At 49.9% G+C, this 23,023-nt stretch overlaps 1 protein-coding gene across 1 annotated transcript in view; it reads left to right on the top strand.

Moving 5' to 3' along the window:
• Positions 1-3,948: 3,948 nt before the first annotated feature.
• Igfn1 (immunoglobulin like and fibronectin type III domain containing 1) overlaps positions 3,949-23,023 on the top strand; it is a 34,280-nt gene continuing 15,205 nt past the window's right edge. The window contains exons 1-12 of the mRNA XM_046464402.2: positions 3,949-4,022; positions 6,442-6,492; positions 6,974-7,096; positions 8,500-8,639; positions 10,179-10,278; positions 12,629-12,673; positions 12,896-12,941; positions 13,516-13,693; positions 15,284-15,397; positions 16,778-16,946; positions 17,811-18,083; positions 19,304-19,355. Of these exons, the coding sequence (XP_046320358.1) occupies positions 6,486-6,492; positions 6,974-7,096; positions 8,500-8,639; positions 10,179-10,278; positions 12,629-12,673; positions 12,896-12,941; positions 13,516-13,693; positions 15,284-15,397; positions 16,778-16,946; positions 17,811-18,083; positions 19,304-19,355 (1,247 nt within the window). The 5' untranslated portion in view covers positions 3,949-4,022; positions 6,442-6,485. The remainder of the gene's footprint in view (positions 4,023-6,441; positions 6,493-6,973; positions 7,097-8,499; positions 8,640-10,178; positions 10,279-12,628; positions 12,674-12,895; positions 12,942-13,515; positions 13,694-15,283; positions 15,398-16,777; positions 16,947-17,810; positions 18,084-19,303; positions 19,356-23,023) is intronic.

The following is a 23,023-nucleotide window of genomic DNA, read 5'->3' as shown; positions in this document are numbered from 1 at the left end:
ACTGCTTTGGTCAACATTTTTCCTGTGCCACACACTAGCTGTGTGACCTTGGGCAAGTTGCAAAAATCTCTCTCAGTTTTCCCTTTTGTAAAGTGAAGCTAGTAATCAATTTTACCTTAAGGATTCACTGAGGGATTAAATGGATTAATAAATATAAAGACTTATAAGAATGTCTTTGGAACAAGAGCTCTATTAAGGTCAAGAACTGTTTTCTTATTTTTTATATTTTATTGTTCTTGTGAGATGATCTCAGAGGTCCTGCTCTGCTCTGGTCACCTGTAAAGATCTATACTGCTTTAATAAATCATGCATATGTGGCCTCAGCCCTCTTCAAACTGAGTTGGGGCATCCTCCCCAGCCTCTCCTCCCTTGGGGTCCAGAGGACCCTTTCTGTAGCCCTGGGGCCAGCTGGCCTGCTGGCCAAGGCCTCTTCAGATTAGAGGATGGACTCCTGACTCAAGTTTCTCTGTGGCTGAAAGCTGGCTTTGCAAGCATGAAATTGCCCTTGGGGTCTCCAAGGTCTTCATTCCTATGAGGCCACATGGGATTCATTACACTGCAGGTGGGGTGAGAAAGATGTGAGCTAATGCTGACTGCGGGCTGGACTGGAGACAGGCAGGCACACTAGCCAGGCAGGCAGCTGGGGTGGCAGATGGGTGGATGGTTCTAGCAGGCAGACCTGAGGGCCGCCCTGACAATGGCGCGGGAGAGGGTGCTGTCAACCCCTACCACCCCTCACCACTCAGTCTTTCTGGGTGAGGCTGCTGTTAGAATAGTCTTATGACCTAACCCAGATGTCTGAAGCCACTTCCAAAGGGCAGCACGTGATTTTCTATCTTTCAGGAGAGTCCAGCTCTTTTGGTGGCAGGGTATGTGTATGTGTGTGTTTGCACGTCTCTGGTTAGACCCGCATTTTACCAACCCATTTCCCCAGGCACAAGGAAATACTGTTCCATGGAGAGCTGGAGGAGGGCCATTTTCAAAGGCAATGGTAGCCTGCAAATGAATTCAGACTCTCTCCTTAAACTCCACATTTCTTGCTTTTCAATCTGTGGGACTCAGAAGTCACAGGATTATAAGATGTTAATGATGGCCAGGATCTCGGAGACCCTTCCATCCACCCCATTCAATGGAGAGCAAGGAGGCCCCAAAGGAAGACTTCAGGGGCCTGAGCCTCTTGCTCCCTATCATAAAATACATTTCCTCTTGTGCAAAAGGGAGAGTTTTAACATATAGTAACCATCTCTCCCCAAAGTCACTGAGCCCTTGCTGTCAGGCTTTGAGGAAAAATGAATAATACAAATCTCCTGCTCTGAGCTCTGTCCAGAACTTGCTTTTTATATCCCAAAGGAAAAGTCTAACAGATGTTACAAGGCTCTGCTCACCTGGAGAGGTGACAGAGAAATGTGACCACTGGTTAAACTCTAGGCACCAGGAAAGATCACTGGGAGAGTGTCACAATGCCTCATCTGTTGGCTCGAGGGCTAGCCAGGAAATTCTCAGCAGGGACTGGGCATCACCTTCCACCCCTTTCTCACTGCCAATCACAGTAAGCACCACCAGTGGCTAGGACAGGACCTTCTGAACCAAAGATTCTCACCCTCATGTGGATGCCGGACATCCAGGCATAGCTACATATGATTGGGCATTGCATCTAATAGAGGATAAAGGCAGTGAAAAGTATCTCCCCATCTCTGTTCCTTGGAATCCTAAGATTTCTATCTTACTGCAATGAGAGAGATCCAAGTGTGATATGCAGTGATATCCAAGTGCAGAGATGAGAATCACCCCCAAACTTTGCTCCTCTTAAAACCTGGGAAATAGAGATCAGGCTATAGTGGACTCTCTGACTCATAGGTCTGTTGTTCATTCCCATCCACTCCCTGGGGTCCAAGAGAGGGTCTGAGTTGCTACAGGCCCTCTGTATTTGGCCACACCCGCAGCTTCCCTCTCCCCCATCCCCAAATGCTGCAGCACTGTGGCTTCTGAGATTCCCTGGAGCACAGCGCTTGCCACAAGCAAGAGTACCTCGGGGTAAATGGACTGCCCTCCTGGGAGCCAGACTCCTGCCTCTCATGGCCACCATTCTCCAGTCCCTTCTTCTGCCACCAGAGCAAGCTTTTAAAAATTGCAAATTGAATCCTGTCACCCTTCCTGAGTACACAAACCTCAATAGCCCTTACCAGAGAGATCAAAATGCCTCAATGGTTTCCAAAGCCTACCTATCCAAATTCACTTGGTGCTGCTATCTCCCTGGTTTCCAAGCTCTCTGACTCTCTCGGTCCTTCAGAGCCTCTAGTGCAGTTTGTAATGGGGAATCTAGCATCTGTCTGTCCCACTGAATGGTAAACTTCATGAAGGGAGGGCCCGGGAGTGTGCTTCCCCTTGAGTTCCCAGGGCCAAACCTGAGCCAGGGCCCAACACCACATAGGTGTTCAACACGTATTTGTTGAGTAAATACAAGACTGGCCCGACACTCAGAAACACACAGAGGGGAAACACATACACAAATGCACGTCACAAAGAGGTTGAAACTTCCCCTCTCAGATCTCAGGCAGAAGGAGCTCCTGTGGAATTAGCAAGGTACTAAGGAATCTGTGGGAATATCCAGTGACACTCCCCATCCCCGCGTTGGAAACATACACCCACTTCTCTTCTACTTCACCCAAACCCACCTTTTTTTGCAGTGCTGGAGATGGAACCAGATCTCATGCATGCTAGGCAAATGCACTGCTGCCGCCCCACTCCTCCAATCCTCTCACCCACCCCCTTTTTATGGAGACGGTTCTCAGGTCTTATGATGTTGCCCTGGCTAGGCAAATTTGAAGCAGACTCCCTGCCGTAGTCTCCCAAGTAGCTGAGATGACAGGCACCAGCTGGACAGGAACAGTCTCCAGCTGCTCACCTGAATCCTTGACCACATCTTGCTTGTAGGAGCCAATAAACCAGCTTTCTGTCCTTAAGGTAAGAGCAGGTGGCTCTTCCAAAGCAGACCTTATCCCCTCATCTCCTGGGCCTTGCCTACCCTCCTGATGCCCGAGAACATCTACTGCCAGTGAGCCTGTTTCCAATTTTCACTTTTCATCCATGCATCCTTCAACTCATTTATCTCGCCCCAGGGGTGGAACAAGCCTGTAACCCCAGCTATGAAGGAGGCTGAGGCAGAAGAATCGCAAGTTCAAGGGAAGCCTGGGAAATTTAGCAAGACATTTTAAAATAATAATAATAATAGTAAAAAAGGACTGGGGATATAGTTCAATTGTAAAGAGGCCCTGGGTTCAATACCAAAAACAAAACAAAACCCATCCATTTGCCCTGCCGGCTTCTGCCCATCCAGCTGGGCAGCCCTCCTCTTCAATTCCTTAAAAACATCCTGGGCAAGCTCACCTTCCCTGGAAGATCTCTTGGCTTTATGGTTCTCAGGTGTCCCCTTTCCCTTCTGCTCTCAGGTGGAGCCTTCAGGATCGCCCCTTCTGCCTATTTGGGACAGCAACTAGTTTGCAAAGTTTGTCAACTGTTTGGTTCCACTTTAGGGTGTGATTCTCAAAAGGACAGCAGCTTTTTATATCTGTGTGACTTATGATGTCAAGGGTTCCAAGGGATGAGTTTAACTGAAAATTTAAGGATTTGGACTGAAGACACCCCTGCTAACAGGGATCAGATAAACCAGGTACCGTGGGGCAAACATGCTCAGGCAATCTGGTTAAGGGCTAAAAGTGCTGCAAAACCAGGAGCTGGATGGGCACATGTCACAGGACCCTTCCATCTCTGACCTCCTCCCAGGCAAGGGTGTTAGCTCCAGGGTCAGGAGTGGGGGGGCCTGGCCCTGCCAAGCCTGGCCAGAGGAGGAGGGAGGCGGGGTGAGTGGGAGGGGCGAGGGAGCCCAGGCGCCTGCAGTGACCTACATCTGCTCCAGCACCGGCTGTCCAGCACCAGAAGGTTCAGAGGCTCTGGTGAGGAGCAGCAGCTGGAAACAGGGAGGAGGGAGTGGATAGAAGGAGGAAGGCCAGTGGTGCACCCAGGTAAGTGGGCCCTGCACATCTGGCTGTTCACCCAGGCCAGGGGCAGTAGAGGTGCTGACAGTGGCCTGTCCTCTAACTTTTCTACTTAGGAAGGGTCAGACAGTGGGCATGAGATCAGCCCCAGCAACATTCTCTGGCTTGTGGATCAAACACTGGGGTGCATACACATTGCCTTCAGTCAACCCCAGGATATTTGGAGGAAAGAATTTCAGTGAGTCCTGACTGGGTGATTCTGCCCTGGCTCTGATTTTCTGGGCACTGCTTGGTTTAGAGTATGAAATGACAGCCAGATTAAAATCTCACTAGCAGTCCAGAATGGGGACCTTGGGGCTGGGACTTGTAACATCTTAATTAATAACATGGTCAAGAAGTTGAGAGAAACTGTCTGGCTCTTCCTAAGTGGAGAAGTTGGAGGTGGCAGGAACCTGGATCTGCAGAACGGAATAGCAGCTGGGGCAGAGGGTGGGAGAGTGTGGGTCCTGGGGACAGGCCAGGGAGACACAGCCTGGGGGACCAGGCTGAGAGCCTTGTTGTTCTGAAGTGAGGGCACAAGTCACTGCTTTTGCTCAAGAGAATTAGGATTTTTCTCAAAAGTGGGATTGAATCATGGAGGGAAGAATTCCTTTCCTTCTCTGTTCCCTCCAACTGAGTCAACATTCCCCTGATCTCCAACCACACAGATGTCTTACCCATGTGTCATTGACCTTGTACCTGATCTAACTTATTCCTGAAGAGGACAGTGATCTAGCAGGTGGGGTGGTTTACCCTCAGACCCCTAAGCTCCCCAGGGTCTTGCTTCTCTGATTTTCCACTAAACCTGTAGGCAGGAGACTAAGGGAGGGGGGCCAGCACCTGCATGATAATTCATGTGTGACAAATAGCCAAGTAATCAGCTGATAGATGGTGGTGGTGATGATGAAGATGGTGACTAAGATAGCTGTGTTGAACTCAGACTACTCCAGTGTGGGGGTCATGGGCAGGTGCCAGTGCACGCACCTCTACAAGACAACTGTCCTGGGGAAAGGGTGGTATAGAGGCCGAGGCACCCCACAGTGAGGCCTGGCCTGCTGGGTCCTCCTCATTGGCGGCTCTCTCCCCGCCCTCCCTCATGATTCCCTTCTGAGCAGCGGCTGTGACGTGAAGGCGCCTGTGGTGCCTGTGACCGCTCCAGAACGCACTTGGCGCACCATGGCATTCCAGCACACTGGGGGGCAGCGGCCAGACTGCAGCGGTGAAGCTGAGGCTAGAAGTGCCAGTGGGTGGGCATTTGTGAAAGGGAAATGAGGAATTTGCTGTCATGGGCGATTCTAGATGGATGGCTCTTTGGGCAGGAAATGGAATCTCCAAAATGGAACCGCTTGGCCGTTAGCCAACCACACAGGAGGTGGGCTTGCTGGAGAATTCTTTGAAGACTCCCCCAACTCACTCATGGCTCCATCCCATCCCAGAACCAACCCACCCCTTCTCCTGTGTGGAACACGGCATTGGCCTTAACAGATGGATTCAGTGGAGAGGAAATCAGAGGAATTGTGGTGGTGGAGGTTGGGAGAGGCTGGGAAACACTCGTGATCACCTGACACTATAATTCACTGGCCTCAGAGGGGAGCAGATGGATTTATGGTGATCCCACTGGCTGGGCATAGAAGAAGCTTAAGACTCGCCAAGTCAGGGACACTCCTCGGCAGACCTTGAAGGATTCCAGATTGGTTGAGGGTGGGAGGTAAAGGGCTGCTGGACTCTTAGAAAATCTCAGAATTGGGGGAGGAGCCAGGAGGCTGGAGAATGTCCTGGAGGATTCACATTCCAAAGTCAAGAGAGCAAGGCCATTGCCATTAAACAGATGGAAGAATCTCAGATAAGTGTGATTCCTCAGGTTTGGGAAAGTATGTCTCACCCTCTCAGAGGTCATGGGTCTAGACCCCACCACGGTAGGCAGGGTCAGTGTTGTGCTTTCCTTTACCTGGGAAAGGTACTGATTGGGCAGCAATCTGTCCTCCCTGGTGTCTCAGAAGTTAGTTTGCTAGAGACAGAATTGGACAAAACCAAACAGCAGCTGGGCATGGTAGCACATGCCTATAATCCCAGCAATTTGGGTGGCTGAGGCAGGAGGACCACAAGTTCAAAGCCAGCCTCAGCAACTTGTGAGGCCTAAGCAACTTAGAGAGAGACCCTGTCTCAAAATGAAAGATAAAAAGGCCTGGGGATGTGGCTCAGTGATAAAGTGCCCTGGGTTCAATCTTCACGTTCCAAAAAAGAAAAAGAAAACCAAATGGCATCTAGTTGGGGTTAGACTAACTCTTGGGGGTGGCAGCTTCTCCTAACTTCCTCCCCAGATATGGGTTGATGTACTGATGGTGTGAGATGGGCTGGGGTGAGAACAGCCTGGGCCTCTGATAAGTAATTCATCTTCTACCCTCAGATATCAATTTCTACCCTCAGAAGAGCCTAAAAGGAGCCAGAGCTATGGCAGGTGAGAGAACTTACCTCCCCACCTCCCCTCCCAGCCCCAACCCCTGGTTGGCACCCCTCAGGGCGGAGTCGGGAAGGAAGAGAGGCAGGAGATTTGGGGAAGTCTCCTGTCTCTTTGCTTTTTTCAGTTTTGGCTTGGCTTTGCTTTCCTGAGTGAAGGGTGCAGAGCCTCCCACATGAGCCCTTGCTTCCTAAGAAGGAACTCTTCCTATTCTCCCTTCCCCAGCTTTTCTCTAGTGACATGCTTGGGACCTTCTTAGGGTGCTCCGTGCCACATTCTAGGGCCTGGAGGGCCACCACTGTATTTCCACTAGAAAGTTAAAAAGCACTGGTCACAGGGAGGTGGGCCACACATCTGTGCCCAAGGTGGAAGGGAGAAGAGGCCTTGTTCCTTGTCTGAGAGGTTGGACGTTTCAGTCTACTGAAGGGCACCTGAGAACGGGAAAGGGCAGGCCCATCTCCCCCTCTCCTACCTTCTCCAGGGAAGCTCGTGAAGAAGTCCTCCATCCCCGGGGTGAGCATCCGGCAGCTGGTGGAGGAGATCCCTGAAGGTTGCAGCACACCGGACTTTGAGCGGAAGCCCATCACCTTGGCTCTGCAGGAGGGTGAGGCCCGAGGGCAGCGCCCAGGGGAGGCACGATGCCTGCTCTTCCACCTCTCATCATGCACAGGGGAGAAGACGTGGGTGCCCACTTTCCTGAGCACCCAGTCCCTGTGTCTGTCACCAGGCCATATGTCTCCCTCCTGTACTCCAGGGATGTCTGCCTGCCTGGATTCCCTAGAAGGGACAAAAAGTCTTGGGGAGAAGGGAATAAATTGAGGCCATCCTGTGCTGATGGAGAAGCTGCAGCCTCTTTTTCCTCTTCCCCTTCGGCCTTGAAGTCACTGCTGCAGAGAGTCAGTGTCAAAACCCTTCCATCCAACAATTGTCTCCTGACAGCCATGTGCCCACTGGCTCTCAGGTTAGGCTCAGGAAAGCCATGCTAAAAGACCACAGGAGAAAAGTGCCCAGGAAGGTAGTGGAAAGGGCTGGGAGTGGCACTGTCCCCAGCACAGTTCCCTGCTATGGATTTTAGTTCGTGAGATTCTGGCGTGAGGGCGGGTCTTCTGCTCTCTCGCTTCCTTTTCCTCTCTTGGCCGCATTCTTTCTACTACACAAAGGATGTTTTGTACAGGCCTACGTCAGGGATGACAGACAGACAGACAACACAAAGGGCACATCCTATCTCGGACAGGTTTTATTTGGTGGGCACGGCACTTGAAGTTTTCGGAATTACTTGCCAGCTTGTAATAATCGCAAGTTAGATGCTTGTTGAAAAAGCTGATCTAGTCCCTCCGTTAGTTATGCTTACAATTGGTTTGCCAGAAATTCTTACCAAGAGCCGCCCAAGGAACAATGGTACCATGCTTAATATTTCTAAATCCAAAACAAGGTCGTGAGAAACTGGGGAGGGCCCTGGGGGCTTCAGTCAAAATGCTTTCCCCCCGAGATGTTCCTGGGGGGAGGCCTAGGGGATGGTTGAGGCTCTCTTGCTTCCCAGGCTCTCTTGCCTGCCGTAGAGGTTGGGTCTTTTCTGAGGCTGGGGTCCTGTGTCTTAGGTCTGGCTCCTCTGGGCACCAAACAAACAGCCACTTCTTTCTAATTCTTTTCTGAAACACTCAGAATTTCATCTCCCTCCCAGTCTTGTGGGGGATCCTTACACATCCACTCTCAAACAGGAGCCATTTCCTCCCAGCCCTGCTCGCCTTCCCTTCTCACCATGGACAGTCTAGTTGCCTCTTTCCTTCATGAAGCACAGGCCAGCACTGCTCTGGGTGCCCAGAAATTGCTGCTTTCCACCTGACATCCTGGGTCCTGGGTCACGGGGACCAAGGCCTGGCACCTTTCTTGCAACAGGCAGTTGAAATACGTAGAGTGGGGAGGATGATGTAAATTAAAATCTCCACAAACTCTGCTGTCATTCCACCCCAAATTATCAGTCTCCCTACTGGCCTTTTCCTGCCACAGGGAAAAATGCCATCTTTCGGGCTGTGGTCTGTGGAGAGCCCAAACCCGAGGTGCGTTGGCAGAGCACCAAAGGAGACCTCAGCAACTCTAGCAAGTACCAGATCTCCTCCACCCCTGGCAGCAAGGAGCACGTGCTGCAGGTAAGCACCGCAGTTCTCCTCTGACAAGAGTCTACTCTATATTCCTGTCCCCTATGTGGCTGCAGTCCCCAAACAAGTAAAAGATGAATTACTAGTCGAACTGGGTCCATTCAATTCATTCCATGGCTCAAGGCTTCCTGAGCCACAGATATCTCTGCTGACAGCCTAGGCTAAACTGCCTGGGTAAAAAATCTCAGGCCTACCAACTTGGCTTTGGGAAGTTACCTCTTTCCACCTCTGTTTCGTCATCCGTGCAATGGGATAATAATAATACCTACTTTAGGGAGATGTTATGAGGATGAAAGGTTTACATAAAGGTCTAGCCAGAGTCTTGCCTGAAGTGAGTACACAATCTTTGGCTTATGATTTGACTTAAGATTCTTTTACTTTATTATGATAAAGTGCAAAAGTGATGTGCAATTAAGTAGAGGCTATACTTCAAAATTTGTCTTTACATTTTGATCTTTTCCTGGGCTAGCAATGTGCGGTACTATAGTCTCGTCCTAGGCAGAGGCAGAGAACCACACCTCCCCTACAGCTATGTGACCCCCATTGGGGGTGGACAAATAGCTCATAATGTATGTTGTATTGCAGTCAATGAATTACATGATATATCCAACACTGTATAATAAAATAGTCTAGTGTTAGATGATTTTGCCTGACTATAGGCTAACTTAAGTGTACTTTTAGGTGAGCACATATAAGGTGGTCTAGGCTAAGCTAGGATGCTCCATAGGTTAAGGGTATTGAATGCATTTTCTTTCTTTGGGGGCGGGGATGTGTACTGGGGATTAAACTCAGGGGCACTCAACCACTGAGCCACATCCCCAGCTCTATTTTATATTTTATTTAGACATAGGGTCTCGCTGAGTTGCTTAGTGCCTTGCTTTTGCTGAGGCTGATTTTGAACTCACAATCCTTCTGCCTCAGCCTACCAAGTGGCTGGGATGACAGGCATGCACCACCAGGTCTGGCTGAATGCGTTTTCAATTTGTGATATTTTCAATTTAGAATATGTTTATTGGGATGTAACTTTATGGTAAGTCAAAGAATATCTGTGCTCAATCAACCTTGGTTAGTATTAGTACTATTATAGACACTAACCATGGCACACCTACCATGTGCCAGGCCCTGAGCTAAACATATGATATTGATTAGATGATTTAATCCTGACCATTCACTACTTTTTGAGGTATTATGATCTCTATTTTACAAGTAAAGAAACTGAAGTTTAGAGAGATTAGGTAACTTGCCCAAGGTTCCACAGCTAGTAACATAGGATAGAGATGGTTTTCAGTTCCAGATCCATCAGACCTCCGAAGTGAGTTTTTCTGCTATTTCACTTTTTTTTCTGATGGCAAAGACATCCACCCGCTGAACAGGTTTTTGTTTTGATGTCTATATTTTCTGATAAAGACTGAGCTCCATGAGGACAAAGACTGTGTCCTGTCCATCTTTCTATACTCAACATACTGTCACGTCTAGGCCATGGAGGAAGGGAAGTGATAGTCCTGTTCCCCTGCCCTTGGTTCTCTGCAGATCAACAAGCTGACAGGCGAGGACACGGACCTGTACCGCTGCATAGCAGTGAACATGTATGGAGAGGCCACGTGCTCAGCAAGGCTCACTGTCATTGAAGGTGGGTTTGTCCCCAAAGCCACTCACACACTAAATCTGCATGCAAGTAAAATCTGTACTCTTGGCAGTAGACAGCCTGCTGTGGTTGCTCAGAAGGATTCCCTTTTGGTCCAATGGAACCAGGGCACGACCTGGAATTTGTTTTCTTTTTTTTTTTTTTTTTAATTTTTTATTGTTGGCTGTTCAAAACATTACATAGTACTTGATATATCATATTTCACAATTTGATTCAAGTGGGTTATGAGCTCCCATTTTTACCCCATATACAGATTGCAGAATCACATCAGTTACACATCCATTGATTTACATATTGCCATACTAGTGTCTGTTGTATTCTGCTGCCTTTCCTATCCTCTACTATCCCCCCTCCCCTCCCCTCCCCTCTTCTCTCTCTGCTCCCTCTACTGACATTCGTTTGTCCCCCTTATATTATTTTTCCCCTTCCCCTCACTTCCTCTTGTATGTACTTTTGTATAACTCTGAGGGTCTCCTTCCATTTCCATGCATTTTCCCTTCTCTCTCCCTTTCCCTCCCACCTCTCATCCCTGTTTAATGTTAATCTTCTTCTCATGCTCTTCGACCCTACTCTGTTCTTAGTTACTCTCCTTATATCAAAGAAGACATTTGGCATTTGTTTTTTAGGGATTGGCTAGCTTCACTTAGCATAATCTGCTCTAATGCCATCCATTTCCCTGTAAATTCTATGATTTTGTCATTTTTTAATGCAGAGTAATACTCCATTGTGTATAAATGCCACATTTTTTTTTATCCATTCATCCATTGAAGGGCATCTAGGTTGGTTCCACAGTCTTGCTATTGTGAATTGTGCTGCTATGAACATCGATGTAGCAGTGTCCCTGTAGCATGCTCTTTTTAGGTCTTTAGGGAATAGACCGAGAAGGGGAATAGCTGGGTCAAATGGTGGCTCCATTCCCAGCTTTCCAAGAAATCTCCATACTGCTTTCCAAATTGGCTGCACCAATTTGCAGTCCCACCAGCAATGTACAAGTGTACCCTTTTCCCCACATCCTCGCCAGCATTTGTTGTTGTTTGACTTCATAATGGCTGCCAATCTAACTGGAGTGAGATGGTATCTTAGGGTGGTTTTGATTTGCATTTCTCTGACTGCTAGAGATGGTGAGCATTTTTTCATGTACTTGTTGATTGATTGTATGTCCTCCTCTGAGAAGTGTCTGTTCAGGTCCTTGGCCCATTTGTTGATTGGGTTGGAATTTGTTTTCTAATCTGGGTCTTCTGCTCGTTCACTTCCTTTTTCTCTCTGGGTCTCAGTTTCTCCACTGTACAAAGGATGTTTTGTTCAGGCCTACATCAGGGGTGACCGGCAACCCAACGAGCAAATCCTATCTCAGACAGGTTTTGTTTGATGTGCATGGTGCTTGAATTTTTTTGAAATCAATTGTTCATTTGTAATAACTGGAAGGTAATTGAGAAAGCTGATCTAGTCTCTTGATGAATCGTGCTTACCATTGGTTGGCCTACAAGTACCAGAAATTCTTATTAAGAACAGCCCAAGAAATAAAGGTCATTACTTCACACAGTTAGAAGTCCTGAGATGGGAGTCCAGGGCTCACTGCACAGTGCAGCTGGAGAGCTGGATTCCTCTGTCTCACTGCTCTCCATCCCTAGCAGGTTGGTTTATCACCTTGTAGTCACAGATGGCTGCTGCAGGTCCACACTTAATCCATGTCCAAGTCAGGAAGAAGGGGGAAGAGGTGGTCCCAGGTACACCTGACTCTCTTATCAAGGAAGCAAAAGGTTTCTCAAGAACTCCTGAGTCTTTTGCTTCCATTTCATTGACCAGAATGGTGTCCTGTAGCCACACTGCTAGTTGCAAAGAAAGCTGGGAAGGCAAGTAAATACTTGCTAAATAGCTTTTCCAGCCTCTCCAATGGAAGCTGGTGAAGAGGCTGATGGATGACTATGGAGCAGTGTCTGACATTTGGCTATGGGGCCCATACCTTGAAATGGCAACTCTCAGACACAAACACCAGCTGTCCCTTTAGATGCCCAGTTTGCTGTTGTTGTCAGTGGTCACTTCACTCATTTATGCCACCTCCTTGACCATGTGGACATGTGAGCGAGCCTTCCCGTTGTGAGGAAGTACTCAGGCAGGCCTTCCCAGGTCAGGTTAAGGTTCTGGGGTGTCAAAGGTCATTCGAGATGGATCTCCACCTGCTCCATGCCTCGAGCTGGGATGTTTCTATGCTTTCGAGGACAGCAGGGTGGTCAGGGCTCTGGGACTGAGCAGTTTCTTAGGAAGACCATAAATGTCTCTTGCCTTTCTCTGCCTGTCTACACCGACGCCCTCCATTTCTCCCTGGATGGTCCAGTTGGCTTTCGGAAGAACCGGAAAAGGCAAAAGGAACCACAGGAGGGTAGGTGGATTTGGTAGAAATCTTCTTGGAGGTTTTGGGGACAGGCTGCTCCTTGCCCCATGTTCCCTATCTGCTCAAACCCTCATGCACACCTGTGGGTTATCACCAGTCCCCAGGAGAGCCTCTTCCAAAAGCTTGGTTGTCAGCCCTGGACCACATAGACAAGCCTAGCCCCTTGGCCTCTCACCTGGGAGTGGGGTCTCATCCTTTCTACTTTTCTAGACCTAAGGAAGGAGCTGATGGATTTCCGGAACATGCTGAAAAAGAGGTGGGTCTGGGCCTGCCCAGAGGGGATTCAGAAGCTCCCATGATACCCACCCCCTTCTCCCTTGTATCACAAGCTGGGCTCAGCCTCTGCCTTCACCCTCAGCAGGCAGCTAGACTGCTGCTACCAGGTGAGAGGCTAGAAAGAGCACTGCACTGGAAATTCTGGGTATAGCTTGGTCCTTGTCTACATCCTTGAGTTAGTCATCTCTCCTCGCTGGGTCCTAGCCTCCTCACTTGCAAAATGGGGTGGCCTACTAAAACTATAATTTTCTAAAATGTTTACAGCAAAAGAATGATTCTACCCCACCCTGACCCCACCCAAGGACATCTTACTCTGAAATCAACAATACAAGTAGTTAGAAGCCGAGTTTCCCTGAAAGCTAGAGCTACCGAGTGCGGCTCAGCCCTTCTGGGTCCTTCTAGCCCAGACAGCGATCAGTCTCAGAGATTTGAATCCCTTTGCTGTTTCCTCAAGTGCATGTAGGGAAGCTTCTCTGGACCTCTCTGAGTGCCAGCACCAGGTGGTCAACACCCACGGCTCCTCCAACCTCTGACCTGCTGCCTCTGCTCCCCAGGGCCCCTCCTCCAGCTCCAGAAAAAAAGATGGAGACTGAGCAGGTGTGGCAGCTGCTGATGACAGCAGACCGGAAGGACTACGAGAAGATCTGCATGAAGTATGGCATCGTTGACTTCCGGGGCATGCTGCGCAAACTGCAGGAGATGAAGAAAGAGCGGGAGGACAAGATGGCCCAGGTACCCTCACCCTGCCCCACTCTACACAGCTACAGCACAGGGGCCTGGAGGGGCCTCATGCCTGGAATTGGGCTTGGGAAACCCAATATTATCAAAGGCTTGCCTCTATCTGGTTCCCAATAAAGTATCCTGCTAAGGACCCGAGTTCCAAGCTGACACCCAGGCTGTAAAATCCGATACTTGCTAAACTGGAATTTTAAAAAAGTGAGGCCCTCTGTGACTTGGTGTCCTCATGGGAATCATAGTTATAACTACTGTCAAGGGCACAGCTCAGTTCTGCCATGGCAGTGGCATAGGTTGCTGAGAGACCAAAGAAAACACCCAGAGGCAGTACAGGGGGCTTAAGGCTTCCTTGAGAAATGCTTATGAGGGAAGGTCCAGTGGTATAGGCTGACAGAGAGCACTGCCATCCTTCAGGGTGCTTCTCCAAGCAGTGTCCCCTCCCCCTCATGATGTTTTGTCCAGTGGCAGCCTGCTGGACAAGTGACACCTATTCTTTCCACAATGTCCTCAGTCACCACTGAGGACACAGGTACAGTGTGTACACTGTACACTTTGTGTACACACTGTTTCCACAATGTACCAATCACACTGAGAGGCGGGGTTTATATAATAGGCTGCAAAAAAAGTGACATTATCAGCTTGAACTTGCTTACTTTGCTTGTGTGACCAGAATCATAAGGAGCACCTGTCCTGGTGTACGTGCAAGAGGTAGTTTTCTACAGATAACACAAACTTCCCCTAATTCCCAGCGTACATGAGAGAGAGTCAGTGTCCTAGTTTATCTAGCATTCCTGGCCCAGGCCTGCTCTTTCTTCCCTTGACTTGACCAGGTTCCTGGGAACTACAGGGGCATTTCAGGGACATGCTAAGATGTCCTCTTTTTCTTTAAGGATGATGCACCTACCTCATGGGGTTATTGAAAGGATGAAAATTTAAAGCAATTAGTCTAGTGCCTGGTGCATGGTAAAGGCCTAGTGTCAGCTGTCATCATCGTCACCAGACATGGGGAACCTGCCTTTTTAAAAAAGATTTCCAGGGAAGGGAATTTATCAGTTGCCATTAGCATTCTGATTCCAGCATCTTATAAACTCTGTAGAAAGTTTTTTCCTGCATCTAACTTAACTGTAGTATACGTCTAATTTTTCTTTTGTAAGTGGAAAACACATATTTTAGTTATCATGAAAATGGTATTTCATCACTTGGAAAATAGTATTTTACCACTTAAACGTCCCACCTGGGACTTCAACTTTCTCTCCTCCAAGCTTTCCCATCTGCTTTTACACAGGACTCAGCACAGAGATTTTCATGCAGCAGATGCTCAATGGATGTTGATTAGCTGGAAAAACAGATAATTGGAAAAGCGCTAGAATGTTTTTAGAGCACCTGAGCACCTTGTTTGCCTTTCTGACCTGATTTCTTGGAAATTTTCCTTCCTTGAGGACTTAAGTCTCCCCACTTAAAAAATGAGCAAATGCTTTCTCAACTGGGGCATTGTGGGCCAGGGATGGAATCAGGGATTATAAGGGTTGGAAGTGCTCCGAAGATTGAGTTCGAGACATTCTCCTGATTGATTTGTCTCCCCTTTAGTACATCAATGCCATCTCTAACTTGAGACACATCAAGGTCTCCAAGGATGGGGTCGCTTCATTTGCCCTGGAGCTGGATCTCAAGGACTTTGAGAGCAAGATTTACTTGTATAAGGTGAGGCTGGAGGGCCCATGGCAGAGGAAACTGGCAGAGATGTCACAGGTCCTGGGAAGGGAAACAATTGATCTCATAGGGCCCCTGTGGGAACCACCAGAGCACACAAGTGGTAAAACCCTCATCCCTTGGAGTTCCTGGTTAGGGTTAGGTCAAATCCTGGTGTCGACAGCCCACAGCCAGGCTCTCCACAGACACTCCTAGCTGTGTCTAATTCCACAGCAGGGGGTAAGCAGAGAGATCTGAGAGAGGGCACTCTTCTCCATCTGACCCCTGCCCCAGAGACTTGACACATCCCTACCGGGGCTCCAGAAGAAATAACCTATCAACGCACTAGAGGTTGGGGCGGAAGTGTGTGGTTTGGGGGGCATAACATTACTTCTGTAGCCAAATTCATTCCTGCTCCATCACATCACTCAGACAAGGTACATTTTATCTTCCTAGAGACTCAGTTTCCTAATTGGTGAAATGAGGGTGATACAGGACTGTCTTGTGCACAATGAAATGCCCCTCCCCCATCTCTCCCCCCCCCTCCTGCCCCTCTTCCCCCACTGCTGTGCCAGTCTGCTCTCTGGCCTAGTTCATTCCTTTGCTCCAGCTGCTCCCTGTGCCTGGTCTGCTCTTCCCCAACATCTATAGGCTAATTTCCTTCCCTGTAGGGACACCTCTCTTGACCCTAACCACCTCATGTACCCCCTAATGTTCCACCCAGTATCTTTTATTTTCCTCTGTTTTTCCTAGTTCTGTTTTATTTTTCCTAACACAAATAATTACTTATTTATACTGTTTATTATTTGTATCCTTCAGGATTTTAGCACCCTGAGGGCAGAAATCTTTTTTTCTTTTTTTTAATTGATGTGTCCCAAACATCATTGTGTGCTTGGCACACAATGGGCATCTGTTAAGTGCTATTATTAATATTCAGCAAATAGCAAATCTAGGGAAGGCTTAGTAAAAGGAGGTGTATGTATGTAAATTACTGGGTTTTATAGAGCCTTAAAGATGTTCCTTAATGTTCCCTTTGATGAATAGAGGCGTTCCCTGCCCTGGGGCCCCAAGTCTGCTGAATGCCTCCCCTGCTAACCATGGGGCTGTTTTGGTAGTAACTCTCCTCCCAGCCTGAGCTGGGTCAGCAGTCTAGTGCCTCTGCATCTTCTTGTCAATCTCCCTTCTGTGGTAAGGAGTGTAACATTCCTAGCCCGGTATTCCCATCTGCTTGTTTAATGCCCTCCAGGCCCACCATGCCCTTTATAGCTTCAGGACCAGGTTTTCTGTGGCCTGGGCCAGAAGGAGAAAACTGCTAGTTGTAGCCGAGTGGAGCAGGAGGTTCTGGGGACCTACCGAGTCCCTGAACCACCCCTCTTCCTTTTCTGGTGGCAGGATGGTGAGATGATCCCCTATGGCTTTGACAACCAGACCAAGCACTGTCTGCGGCGGCTGGGGAAGCGCTACCAATTCCAGATCCTGGACCTGCGGCCTGAGGACGCTGGCCTTTACCAGGTCAAGGTGGAGGATGCCGTGGTCTTCTCAACAGAACTGGAGGCCAGTGGTGAGTTGTCTACACTGCAGAAATTTGAATAGGGGACATCATTTAAGAATGGGCTTCATTTCAGGGTGTGTGGTGAGGGGATAGATGTGACAGGGCCTAATGCAAAGACAATTGGGGAGAGGGATGCAGAGTCAGGTACCTAAATGATGATGCTCAGCCTTGGTCCATGCTGTCCTCTATTGGTGCCGAGCTCGCTCTACCAAGTTACAGTCATGGACACAGAACAGACATGTCATGCCCCTAACTACAAACCTTCTACCACAGTTGATTATTTCCAGATCACACCCAAACTGATTTCACATCCTCTTGCCATAACTTTACTTCAGTGGGATGCATGTCCTCATCTCTCTCAATTCCCTAGCAAGAATCTCCACCTGGGGTAGGTGCCCTTGTGTCCTACATAGATCTCTTCTTTTCCTGCTTCCCATACCCCCACCCCCACAATCTGGGTGCTGCCCCACCTTCCTCATTAAACCTTGTTCCATACCTGCGAGGACTCGTGTCCCTGTCACTGCATAGCACCTAGCAGCTCTGGAGGGCTCTTGGAAGGACAAACAGGCCTGGGGAAGGAAGCTTTGGGTAGATAGACCATAAAGAACATGGCTGAACAAAGGCCAAGGAAAGAGAAGGAAGTGAGGCACCATTTCTGAAAACAGCCTCAGAGGATCCCAATCTAACTATATCCCCATATTTTATGTGTGTGGAGGACTGATTCCCTGGGTAAGGAAGTGACCCATCCAAGGTGTCATAGGAGTTTGTAGCCAAGCTGGTCTGAACCTGGGTTCTGAACTCCCAGCCTCTCTGTATCAGGTCACACCATGTCATGCTGCCAAGCTGACACTCCAATTCCTGTTTCCACTGCAGCCATCCCCCCCAGAGTGGTGGTCCCACTGGCCGAGGCCCACTGTGAAGAACATGGTGAGGCAGTCTTTGAATGTACTCTCTCCAACCCCTGTCCCAATGCTGCCTGGCATTTCAAGCACCGGCCCCTCCGACTCAGTGACAAATATGAAGTATCTGTGTCCCCTGATGGTCTGACCCACCGGCTGGTGGTGAGAGGGGCCCGGTTCTCAGACAGGGGCCTCTATTCGCTGGATACCGGGCTCCATGCTTCTAGCGCCTGGCTGGTGGTTGAAGGTGAGTGGTCATACCTCTGTCTTTCCCTGCCTCCACCAAGGCAAGGACTCATGGTCAGGGTCAGGGCAACAGGGTCAGGGTTTCCTTTGGTCAGTCATTTACTTTCGAATCATTCCCTCACTCACAATAAGGAGCTCCTTAGAGCTCTTCTTTTTAAAAATTGATTTGCCTAAAGCAACTGTTTTAGGTCCATCCCTCACCCACCATGTCTACTAATGCCAGATGTAGTCTATCCTGTGTCTGTGTGGGTGTGCGCATGCGTGCATGTTTCCCTACTGGGAATCAAACCCAGGCACATTTTACCACTGAGCTACATACATCCCCAGTCATTTTTATTTTGGGACAGTGTCTTGCTAAGTTTGCTTGGAGCCTTACCATGTTGCTAAGACTGTCTTCAAATTTGCAATCCTTCTGCCTCAGCCTCCTGAGTTGCTGGAATTATAGGCATGTGCCACCACACTGGGGGGGGGGGTACAATCTACTGCTTTATTTTTTCTTTTCCTTCTTCTTCCTCCTCCTTCACCTTTTTTTTGGGGGGGGGTGCTGGGGATGGAATCCATGGCCTCCTACACACTTAGTGAGCACTCTGCCACTGAGCCACCCGCACCCAGCCCTCCTTACATCCATTCTTGCTCCACTGCAATACAGTCTTCTCATGGCCATTCCTGTTCTCCTCCACGGCCTCTGTCCTACTGGCTCTCTTGGAACTACTCTGGGAACAGAGATCCAAAATGGCCCTAGGGCTCTGCATAGGGCTTGAAATATTGGGCCAGGTTCAGTGTAGATAAGGAGACTCCAGGCCAGGCCAGAAAGAACTCTTATATCTCCCTTGGAACTGGAATCTGCAAACTTATAAATCAGACAGATGTAAGGCAGGAGATAGGCAAGGGAATCTTTTAAATATCATGCAACTTCTTCTGGCAGTTTGATAAGCAAATGACTTTGGCTTATGTACTTATGTGTCAAAATCCTCATGAAGCATGTGGAGTGGAATGTGGGTACAGGGTGGGGGAAATGGAGATGGGATTTAGCCACCAATCTCTGGAACATCTTGGCTTCCTTCTTAGATGGGCAGCTTATTTTCTACTGGGGAAACTGAAAGTCAGGCAAAAGAGTTGTGTCAGGCAGGTGCTTTGGTCTGATTTAACAGAAGTTTTGGTCTTTCCTCTTGTCTCTCTATGGGCCCATTGACCTCCCATGTGCATAATATCTCACAGAAGCTGGGAAGGATAAAGGCCTGCAGACCACAAGTGCTGACCACCAGCTGCAGACACCAGGAGCTCAAGCCTCAGATGCAGAAGACTCCAGGGACATCAGTGGCCAGGGAGGGAAGCCCAGGGAACTGGGCACCAAGGGTGACTTCCTAGAAGGGGCAGGGCCTGCTTCTGGGCTCCAGCTCACAGCAGGCCCAGACAGGGATGGCCTTGGTAGGCAGGGCTACTCCTTGATGGGGGATGAAGGGACAGGTGACTCAGCCTGGGGCCCTGGACAGGACAGGAAGGGCTTTCTAGAATCAGGGGAAGGCAGAGTCACTCTTCTCAGGGACAATCAGCCCCATTTAGAGGGAGACGGGGGCGGAAGCTTTCCAGGGAGATCTCATCTACAGGGAGAAGGCCCAGAATCAGGGTTGGACTTCATGGAAAGACAACTTGAAGGTCATGGCAGAGATGGTGATGGGGACAGAAACTGGAGAACAGCAGGAGGCTGGGAGGCTGGGTCCACTCACTCTCAGGCTGGAGGACTGGGGAGCATCAGGGGAGGAAAGGAGCCCAGAGAGGTCAATGGCAGTCAGCTGGACATTTATGGCCAAGAACAACTCTGGGATACTCATCAGGGACCTGGAACAGGAAAGAAGGCCCTGTGGGGACCCCAGTCTGATCATGAGGGGTCTTGGCTAAAAGGGGAAGGAAGGGAGAAAATTTTGGCTGGAGATCACCTGGATGAGATGGAGGGAGGAGATGGTTTGAGTAGGGAAAGGGGGACAGCAGCAGCCAGGGCAGCGTGGGCTGGCAGAACTGGCTTGGGGAATGCTGGAGACAATGGGACAGGAGGCCCTGGTGCCCTAGAATTTCCTGGAGGAAGAAGTTTTAGCTCCAAGGCAGGCATGGGCCCTGAATCTTGGGGCTCCCAGGGAAGTGGAGATGCTGACCATCAGGAAGCTGGGGGCTATTGGGAGTCAGGGGAGTATCCAGGAAAGATATTTGGAGGCAAGCACCCCCAAGAACCTTCACTACCTGGAGGCAGAAAATCTATTCTGGGGGGCAGGAGTCCTGAGGCCAAAGCTGAGGGCTCACTACGGGAGGCAGGTGATCTAAGGCCAGGGAGGACTGGGGATGTGGGAAGGAGCTACCGAACTGGCCCTGGAGGCCCAGGAGATCTTGGAGACTGGACAAGTGGCCAACATGAACTTCAGGGAAGGGGTGGCCAGTTCACAGATGGGGCCTTGAGCAGGGCAGGGGATGGCTCCAGAAGCTCCCAGTCTCCCCATAGCCGGACAGAAGGGCAGAAGGAAGCAGGGGACCCCAGCAGAACACAGTCTGAGGGCACAGGTTTCTGGGATGACACAGGGTCCAGTCTCAGAAAGACTGGGACCCACCTTGGACCTAAAGTAGGGGGGTCCAGTGGAGGGGAAAAGGGTATGGTTGGTGCCCAGGGAGCTGGGCCAATGGAGTCTGGTCAGGGGATAGATGGCAGAAGCCACAGGTTACTTAGGTCTCCAGGCCTGGGTATGTCGAAGTCTGGGGGAACACAAGGAGATGCAGAAGGATTAAGAAATCCCAGAGCAATAGGGCCTGAATCCGAATTCTGGAATGGATCAGGTAGCTCCGGAGAAAAAGGAGCCAGAGGTGAGATGGGCTATAAGTATGGCCCAGGAGGTAGCAGGGGAGAGGAATCTAGGAATGGGGATGGCTCAGGGTATTTTAAGGGAATAGATCCTGGAAATAGGGCTGCTTATAGAGATGGCTCAAAAGTGCCAGGAGAAATGGGGTCTGCTCCTGGTGATGGTTTTAGAGTCACCTCTGGAGCGCCTGTGAGAACAGAGTCTGAGGAAGGGGGTACTTACAGGCATGGCTCAGGGGAATCTGGGGGGATGTGGACTGGAAATAAAGATCATCATGGTCCTATAGGATATGGGTCTGGGAGCAGTGTTGGTCTTAGGAATGGCTCAGGTGGCCCTGATGGAATGCTCATTGATGAAGACCAGAAATGGGGTACACCCGAGGGCCAGGGGCAAATAGGCTCTGCAGGAGGGTACTGTCCTGATGGTAGCTTAGGGAGTCCTGGAACAGTGGGGCCTGTGGGTAGAGGTGGCCCCAAGGCCCCTGGAACAGTGCATGCTATTGGGGAGGGATATGCAGAAGCAGAACCAGGGGGGTCTGGAACAATAAGGCCTTGGGGTCAGACTAGAGATTTGGGGGGCTTCAGAGCCTCAGGGGCCCTGGGGACCTTTGGAGAAGGGAGTTTTGAAGATGGGACAGGGGGTCCAGGAGCCATGGAGCCAGGGTCTCTGAGGGCAGGGGGAAAAGAGGGTGATGGAGATAGGACTAGGTGCCTTGGTGCCAGGGCCTCTGGAACTGGAACAGGGTTTGGGGACAATACCAGGCATCCTGAGACATTAGCTTCTCATGCTGGGGCTGGTTCTAAGAGCCTATGGGCTCATGGGCCTGGTGATGTGTTGGGTTATGGGGATGGGTCTAAAATTCCCAAGTCTCAGGGGATTGGGAGCAGAACAGCTTATGGAGTAGGGCCAAAGGATCTTGGTCCTGGAAGAATAGGGCCAGGGGATGAGGCAGATTTTGGAGATGGCTTAGGAGGCCTCAGAGGAATGGCAGCAGCAGATAAGGCAGGATATAGGGGTGGTGTTGGAGGTGCTGGGGATATGGGGTCAGGGGGTGAGGCAGGTTATAGAAGTGGTATTAGAGGTTCTGAGGATAAGGGGTTGGAGGGTGAAGCAGGTTATAGGGGTGGTATTGGAGGTTCTGGGGACATGGGGTCAAGAGGTGAGGCAGGTTATAGGAATGGTATTAGAGGTTCTGGAGCTAAGGGGTTAGGGGATGAGACAGGTTATAGGACTGGTATTGGAGGTTCTGGGGGTATGGGGTCAGGGGGTGAGGTAGGTTATAGGGGTGATATTGGGGACATGGGATCAGAGGAAAAGGCAGGTTATAGGGGTGGTATTGGAGATCCTGGAGATATGAGGTCAGGGGGTGAGGCAGGTTATAGAAGTGGTGTTAGAGGTTCTGGGTATAAGGGGTTGGGCGATAAAGCAGGTAATAGGAATGATATTAGAAGTTCTGGAGATAAGGGGTCAGAGGGTGAGGCAGGTTATAGGGGTGGTATTGGAGGTCGTGGGGACATGGGGTCAGGGAGTGAGGCAGGTTATAGGGGTTGTATTGGAGGTCCTGGGGACATGGGGTCAGGGAGTGAGGCAGGTTATAGGGGTGGTATTGGAGGTCCTGGGGACATAGGGTCAGAGGGTAAAGCAGGTTATAGGGGTGGTATTGGAGGTCCTGGGGATATGGGTTCAGGGGGTGAGGCAGGTTATAGGGGTGGTATTGGAGGTCCTGGGGATATGGGGTCAGGGGGTGAGGCAGGTTATAGGGGTGGTATTGGAGGTCCTGGGGACATAGGGTCAGAGGGTAAAGCAGGTTATAGGGGTGGTATTGGAGGTCCTGGGGATATGGGTTCAGGGGGTGAGGCAGGTTATAGGGGTGGTATTGGAGGTCCTGGGGACATGGGGTCAGGGGGTAAAGCAGGTTACAGAGGTGGTACTGGAGGTCCTGGGGACATGAGGGCAGGGAGCAAGGCAGGTTGTAGGGGCAATTTGGAACATTCTGGGGATGCTTTGCAATGGAGTGAGGCAGGTTTTAGGGATGGTGTAAGGGGAGCTGGAAGAATGGGGTCAGGGGATGAGGTTGGTTTTAGAGGAAGCTCAGGAG

The sequence above is a fragment of the Marmota monax genome, unplaced genomic scaffold, assembly GCF_021218885.2.
Source record: "Marmota monax isolate L192 unplaced genomic scaffold, Marmota_monax_Labrador192_F-V1.1 WCK01_AAM20220418_F8-fsc00099, whole genome shotgun sequence".
Classification (NCBI taxonomy): Eukaryota; Metazoa; Chordata; class Mammalia; order Rodentia; family Sciuridae; genus Marmota; species Marmota monax.
The sequence above is the reverse complement of the archived record's forward strand: the minus strand, read 5'-3'. Positions and strand labels throughout refer to the sequence as shown.